General features: G+C 52.9%; 1 protein-coding gene across 5 annotated transcripts in view; it reads left to right on the forward strand.

The window, feature by feature from the left end:
* The window catches only part of Camkk2 (calcium/calmodulin dependent protein kinase kinase 2), a 54,442-nt gene extending 47,392 nt beyond the window's left edge, over window positions 1–7,050 (forward strand). For 2 of the 5 annotated variants that reach the window (XM_052167698.1, XM_052167697.1), the window contains 2 exons: window positions 1,585–1,685; window positions 2,065–4,034. In XM_052167698.1, coding sequence (XP_052023658.1) covers window positions 1,585–1,685; window positions 2,065–2,383 — 420 coding nt within the window. In that variant the 3' untranslated portion in view covers window positions 2,384–4,034. The other 3 variants (XM_052167700.1, XM_052167699.1, XM_052167701.1) reach the window with 2 other exon arrangements.
* Window positions 7,051–7,741: the final 691 nt, after the last annotated feature.

Genomic DNA, 7,741 nt, shown 5'->3' on the forward strand with positions numbered 1-7,741 from the left:
GAAGGACCCGGAGCACAATCTTCCCACAGGATCAGAGGCAGGAGGGGAGGCTGACCGACAGGAGCCAGGGAGCAAGACCTCCCAGAGCTCGGAGGGAAGTAGCTGGTTCTTCCCAGAAGCCCCTGGCAGTTTGCTGTGCTGGGAGCTGTCTGCTACCCTGAGGGTGTGGCTTTTATTCTGTTCATTGGCGTTTGAGGCACTTATAGGATGACCACCATCTCCCTGCTGAGCTGTCTTCAGACTATCCTAAGAAGCCCCAGTTCCCCGTAGGTGGCATTTGGTATCAATGGGATTCTGGGCTGTGTGGCCTTTTGTGTCCAGCTTTTCCTAGTGTCACGCTTCCAAGGGTCACCTGTGTCGTGGTGATACTGGTGCCTTATTCCTTAGGTGACTGGATATTCTACTCCACAGATGCGCCACCATCTTTATACTTTCCAGCTGATGCACATTTGAGTATTTCGGCTTTTTTGTAAATCAGCGCTTTTTCCCCCCCTTTACATCTGAATATTTTTGAAGTTCTAGCTATCTGTGCGTGCATGTGTGATTGTGTATGGATGAACATGCATGCACGCGTGGAGACCGGAAGAGGGCATCAGGTCCCTTGGAGCCGGAGTTCCAGACATGCTTGGGATGCCACAGAATCCCAGCAACCTGAGTCCAGACCCCCAGAGCCCATGTGGGAAGTCAGAGTAATCCCAGGGCACCCCCATTCGGAGACGTGAGGCAGATAGGAGAAGCCGCTGGAGATGCTCCTGCCAGCCAGCCTGGCAGACAGCAGTGACCAGCTAGAGAGACCCTCTCTCAAACAAGGTGGAAGGAGGCCTTAACAGCACAGTTGCCCTCTGACCTCCACACATGGTGTCTATACACCACCGCCACTACCACCACACATACAAGATACGAAAATGTCTGTCGGGGCTGGAAAGACGGCTTAGCAGTTAAAAGCGCTGGCTGCTCCTCCCTCCAGGTTCAGTTCCCAACACCCACACGGTATCTCACAACTCTGAGGAACTCCAGTTCCAGGGGGATCTGACACCATCTTTTGGCTTCTGTCGGCACCAGGCATGCATGTGATGCACAGCCTAAAACCCTTTTTAATGGGCTGGAGAGATGGTCCAGTGGTTAGGGACACTAAGTGCCCTTGCAGAGGACCCCAGCACCCACACGGCAGCTCATGTCTGTCCACGACTTCATTTCCATGGGACTCGGAACCCTCTTCTTACCTTCAGGCATGTACACAGTATACTCACATCCGGGCATGTACGCAGTGCACACACACGTGCAGGCAAGGTATTCATATACTTACCATTTATTATTAAGAAGCAGACACAAGCCGGGCGGTGGTGGCGCACGCCTTTAATCCCAGCACTAGGGAGGCAGAGGCAGGTGGATTTCTGAGTTCCAGGCCAGCCTGGTCTACAGAGTGAGTTCCAGGACCACACAGAGAAACCCTGTCTCGAAAAACCAAAAAAAAAAAAAAAAAAAAAAAAGAATCATGAGCTCTGGCAGGGACGGAGAGGAGAAGACGGACAGAGTCTCCCCCAGGGCCCAGCCTTCAGAGCTGTCTTCCTTCTCCCTCCTCAGATCCTGGTAAAGACCATGATTCGGAAACGCTCTTTTGGGAACCCGTTTGAAGGTAGCCGGCGGGAAGAGCGTTCCTTGTCAGCGCCCGGAAACCTGCTCAGGTGAGTGACCCCCATCTTCCTTCCAGTGTTGGGGCGGGGCACTAGACGCTAAGCCTGGGCCATCCCAGGAGAGACACACTGGGTTTGCTCTCCTCCACTCAGCTAGCATCCATCTGTTGCCAGTATTCCCGCCCTGGAGTCCCACCTTCCTCCGAGGACTCCCTCTTTCACTGGGGGGCTCTGGGTTGTAGCATTCTGCGGCCGCAGGACCACGGGATGGAGGAGTCCTGTGGTTTCACTCTGGGACTCTCTATCTGAACACATGTCCACACCTGCTCAAAGCAACCACCTTGGTACAGCTCTCTGGAAAATGCAAGGGTGTGCTGTCCTCCCCAGGGTCCCTTCTCACTCCCCCTTTCCCTTCCTCTGGCAATTCCAGCAAAAAACCAACCAGGGAGTGGGAGCCCTTGTCTGAGCCCAAGGTAACGCCTGCCTACCTGCCTCTGCCTGTGCCATTGCCTCCCCTCTGCTGGGGCCTGGGGGCGGGCAGCCGCAGGGCACATGGGCATCTATCTCCAGCGGGCAGTTTGCCTTCAGCCTGGGCTGCTGTGCCTGGCTCACTGAGGGCCTCTGGGTTTACAGTGAGGGGCATCCAGGGGCTCGGGTCCCGGGGTGTGCCATGCATGTGGGCTGCGGTGCATGGCGCTCCATCCGGAATGCCCGTAAACTCATCCAGGCCTTCAGGCCCGCCTGGATAGCTGTGTACCCGTGCACGTCAATGGCGATGATTCTGTGGTGGCTCCGGGACTGGGCTCTAAGTGCGCACATGGAGTGTAGGTCAGGCTGCACTCTGGGGCTCTTCACGAGGGCCCCTCTACAACTCTGGTGGATTAAAAACTAGACATTATCTTGGGAGGATCTGGGCCTTCTCCTTCCTGCCTGCATATCTAGGCCTGTGTAACCTACAACTTCCGGAGCAGATGAATGCTTTTGTCCCTGTAATGTTGGGTGGACCTGTTTGGTAACCCTGCTTCCCGGAGGGCTTGGATTAGGGTAGACATCCCAGTGTCCTTCTCACTGGCCCTGATGAGGTTGCCAGACTCTACCGGGAACTCCTCTTGGTCACTTCTGTTGTTAAAACTAGCTTTATGGGGGCCAGGGAGATATTTGTTCAAGCGTTTCCCATACAAGCATGAGCGCTTGAGCACCACGCCCTGGATGGAACCAGTGTAAAATGCCGGGTGAGGTAGCGTGAGTTTCCCAGGGAGGTGGTGACAGGCAGATTCCTAGAATAACTGCTAAGCCTAGCTTCAAAGAACAAAGTTTTTCCTTGGAGAGTACCCCGGGGGGAAATGTCTCAAGTTGACCCCTGGCCTGCAGACACATGTGAACGTGAGCACAGACAGTGCCTTTGTTAAAGGCTGGGGCTGTAGCTCGTTGGTAGAATGCATGCCCAAAGCCGTGGAGTTTCTGCATCCCCAGCCATGCAAAACAAAGGAGACGCTGCTCAGTTTTACAGACAGACAATTAACACCCGTAGCCCATCACTGTGAAGTGCGCTCTAGAGCCTCCTGGCCAGCATGGTGGCTTCTGCCCCGGAGGGAACTTCCTCCTCTGAGCTGTGTCCACTCAAGTCTCATATCCTAGCATCCATTAATGCCCACCCAGTTTTCTAGAGATTTGTCCATTCTGCGGGGGTTTTGTAAATGGGTGGTACACTGTGTGGCCTTTCACGACTGGCCTCTTTCTCTCTGTGACACAATTTCAAGGCTTGTCCCTGGTGCATCATGAGCCAGGACTTCGTGCCTTTTCCTAACTGAGCAGTATTTAGCTGGATAGCAGTATTTGGGTCTGTTGGCAGACCACGTTTCTGTTTAGGCCGTCACAAGTGAATGAATCTGCTGTAGTCCTTTGAATCAACTGGGAACTATTTTCTCTCCGTTGGGAATTGCGTTATATGAGGCGTTCATCGGCCGCCTGTGTCCCAGGAGCCGGGCGCTCGTGTGATATAAGAAAACACCTGCTGTTTGGGAATGGTACACCGAGAGGAGAGCCAGGAAGATGTGTCTGAATTAGCAGCCAGGCAGACCGTCGCCTCCTCCCCACCTTGCTGAGAGTTGGACAGTAGCCCTGAGTGGCAAGGCCAGTGGCTTCCCCTCCAAGGCTGACTCTGCTTGAAGGAGCCTGGGGCTGAGAGCACTCCTTCAAAGCTCCCGTTCAGTCTGGAGAAACCCCATCCACGCTGACACACCAGGCAGGTCTAGTGCAGTTAGGAGGGAGTGAACAAGTAGACCTTGGGAGAGCATCTAAAAGATCAGATGTGACCCGTGGGAGCAGAGGCATGCGAAGGTGGGGGTCTGTCAGGGCGCCGCCATCGCTTCTCCAAGCCTTAATGCTGGTTTTCTGTCCGACAAGCAGGAAGCAAGGCAGCGAAGACAGCCTCCGGGGCCCAGAGCCAGCCCCTGTGGGGGAGGAGGAAGTGCTCTTGTGAAATGTGGTCCCTGCGTGGAAAGTTGGGGGGCTCCGGCCCCTGGCTCCCCACCACGCATGCCCCCACTGCAGCCCGAGGAGGCGATGGAGCCGGAGTAGCTGCGTGGACCACCTGACCTCGCATGCCTGGCTGTGTGGCCCTGCACGGGGGCTGCTGCACCCTGCGTTTCCATAGCAGCATGTCCTACGGAAACCAAGCACGTGTGTAGAGCCTTGACTGTCATCTCTGGTTATCTGTTGCTTTTTGTTTTGTTTTTGTTTTTATTGTTGCTGTTGTTTTCCTTGTGGTTTTTCTTTTTCTTTTCCTTTTTTCCCCCTTTTCCCTTTGTTGTCTAAGGGGACAAAGAAAAAAAAAAGGACTTGACTCCGTGTCGTCGACTTTGGCCGCTGGCTGGCCAGACCGGCGGGTGTGAGGAGTTGCAAACCGAAACCAACATGCATTTTGGGACAATTGCTTTTTAAAATGTTTTTATGCCAAAAAAACACTCCCCCAACCCCCTCCATTGTGAATTCAGAAACATGTCAGATGCACCAGGTGAATGTGTGGGGTTTGAGCTGCTGGAGACTCCTGCTGGCTGGGGCTACACTGAGGTGGGGAGGGATTAGAAGGATCGGTGTGACCCACACACAAACCCCATGCCTGGGCACCTTCCAGGACCGTGGGAAGACAGGGCTAGCCCTCAGTAGCTGCAGGGAACTTTGATGTCATTAATTTGTAATGAGGACTTTTTACGTGGGTGGGTTGTTTTTGTTTTTGTTTTTAAATGGGTATAATTATAGTCAGGAAAACGACAAGGGCTTGCAGTTGGAATGCTTGAGGGGTACTTTGCAACCCTGAAGGAGCATTCAGCAGCTGCGGGGGTGGGGGACTGGGGGGTGGAGGTTTGCCTGGAGGGCTGAACACACCTCTTCATGTTAGCTGCCCCAAATGGGCTGCTGAGGTCATCAGCTAAGCCGATTCTCTTTGTAAATCGGCAAACAACTTGAGGGTGGTATTTTACTCTTTCACGTACATTAACTAGCCAGAACTCTGGAGAAGTTCACAAGTTACACGTGGAGCTTCCGGGACCTGTGTCTCTGTGTCCCTGCTCCCTCCTTGCAGCCGTGTGACAGAGAGATGAAGCCTGTGCCTATAGAGTAGCGACTGTGACTGTTTATTACCGGTGTATTCTAGAGACTGGAAGCATTCTTGGCTCTTCGATACCGTCTGGTCAATACAGTCAACAAAACATTTCCTGTGGGCTATTTAGGCAAGACTGTCACTCAGCTTACTTAGGCACAAATGGCTGTCCCTAGGATCAAAGCTTTAGTGTGACCCACAGTGACATCAGGGTGCCATTGTAGCGAAAAGTGTCAAAACCCAGAACGTTCCTCAGGGCAAAGGGCTTTGGTTTTTGTTTTTGTTTTTCTGTAGCCAGAAGCCTGGAGAGCAAACAGGAACTCTTTTGACTTTCAGTCCTGATTGGAAGTTTGGTTGAAGTTTGGGTGTGACCACCCAGGGCCACAGAAGAAAATACAAAGTTTGAGGGGGGCATCCAGACTGGTGTCCAGTGCTTTGGTAATGACCATCTTGCCAGTAATGGGGCCCAGAAGACTGCCTTCTGGCACGTGTAGAGTCCAGGCGTCCCTGGCTTCGATCCTTGGGTTTCTTAAGCTCTTGATTGGAGTCTAGCCATGTTGCCTACTGTGACATAAGCAGAATCCGGGCAGAGACTGCAGTGTGGGGAGGGTCTGTGTGACCAAGGACTTCCTGTTGCTTTCCCTTTTTTAAAACTTAAGGAGAAACAGCCCAGTAGCCCTACCCTCTCTGGCTACAGATGGAGTCCAGTTAGTTTGCAATAAGCACCTTGTGTCTAAAGCTAACAAACAGGTCCTACCGCTCAGTCCCAGCCTGTCAGCCTGGACGCTGGCCTGGCTGAGCCACCTGCCTGAGGCAGGCAGGCGTTATACGGAGCTCTACAGAACTCTTCTTGTGTTTACACAACTCTTCCGGTTTCTCCCCACCATGGTACTGCTGCCTAGGATGTCTTAGGATGGCAGCTACCAGGCAGCCCCCGGCTGGTCAGGCAGAAGGAATTGAGAGGTCTTCTGCATGGGTACTTTTTTCTTAAAGAAACACCAAAGAAAGCTGCGGAAAGGAGTGACTTCCCCCCAACCCCCATCCCCTGCCCTATCCTGCCCAGCTGGAAAGTATAGTAACTAGAGCATTAGAGCACAAACATTGTTTTCAAAAGTATCATTAGGGAGGGGAGAAGCCCTGAGTGGCTTTTCTCTACGGGCAGATAGGAAGGCCACTGCTCCCTTTGTGGCTGGGTCACCCGTGAGTCATGTGTAAGCATCTTGGCCTGCACCTGCGGCCTTGAAGGAAGCACAAGCCCCCATTCCTCTTTTTTCTGTCTTTATTGCCTGCACCACGCGTCTCACAGGCTCCCAGACACCTTACAGGGCCCCTTGTTCTCTCTTGGGGCTGCAGAGTCTCCCTACTGGTCTGGCCTTCCCAGGGGACAGAATTCTTATCCTCCAACCTTTCTAGACATAGGATAACATCATCTGTGCAAGCTGACACCAGGTTGGGCCTGCAGCTCCCGACCATCCTCCAGGGGGCGCACTAGACCTTGCCAGCAAGGAACTACCGCCTCCATCTGCTCCCAAGGTGCTAGGGAAGATGGTTGGTTTCTGTCTTCCCCAGCTCTGTGGGCCGAGTTTCGTGGGACTCTGGACTTTTATATTTGGTGACCAGTGCCCTCTGCTTCTGTTTGACTCCCCTTGACCTCTCTACTATGCATTTTCCTTTTATCAGGTGTATAAAGTTAAATACTGTGTATTTATCACTTATGAGAACATGAACTGAAAAAGATGAGCTTTCGGTTGTTTTTTCACAGGTGTTCAAGCTTCTCTGTAAACTTGAAATAAACAGACAGCAAAATGGTGCAAAGCCTGGGCCTCTCGGGAGTTCTTCGGTTGGCAGTTCCTGGGCAGTGGTTCTGCGTACACTGCATACACTTTCTTCCCTTAGGTTGACAGAAAGTCGGTTGCCCAAGCAATAGCTCGTGCAGCTGGCTGGCGGATCCCTTGATGTAGGCTTGTCCTAGGATGTCATCTGATTCTGAGACCAGGCACATCCACAGTTCTCGGAAGCAGGGCAGGACTCATGTTCCGGGGTCCTGTGTAAACTGCTCCCAGGTGAGCCGGCCACCCAAAGGTTAGAGTGTGAAGGTCAAGGTAGGATTCTGTAGCCAGGCGGTGGTGGCACACACCTTTAATCCCAGCACTTGGGAGGCAGAGGCAGGTGGATTTCTGAGTTCGAGGCCAGCCTGGTCTACAGAGGGAGTTCCAGGACAGCCAGGCTACACAGAGAAACCCCGTCTCGAAAGACCAAAAAAAAAAAAAAAAAAAAAAAAAAAATGGAGGCAGGAGGACTCTTAAGTTCAAGGCCATTCTGGGCCACATAGTGAGATTCTATCTAAAAGTAAGGAACAGAAACCGAGAGCCCAGAGAAGGTTCCTGTCTGGAAATGCCACTGGCGGGGTGGAGAAGCCATTTCCCAGGGTTCATCACTGCAGTGTTAAGGGCTTCAGGGCGTCCCAGCAGCCCATGCGTGCACCTGAGAGTGAGGGATCCTGTCA

The sequence above is a fragment of the Apodemus sylvaticus genome, chromosome 22, assembly GCF_947179515.1.
Source record: "Apodemus sylvaticus chromosome 22, mApoSyl1.1, whole genome shotgun sequence".
NCBI classification, from domain to species: Eukaryota; Metazoa; Chordata; class Mammalia; order Rodentia; family Muridae; genus Apodemus; species Apodemus sylvaticus.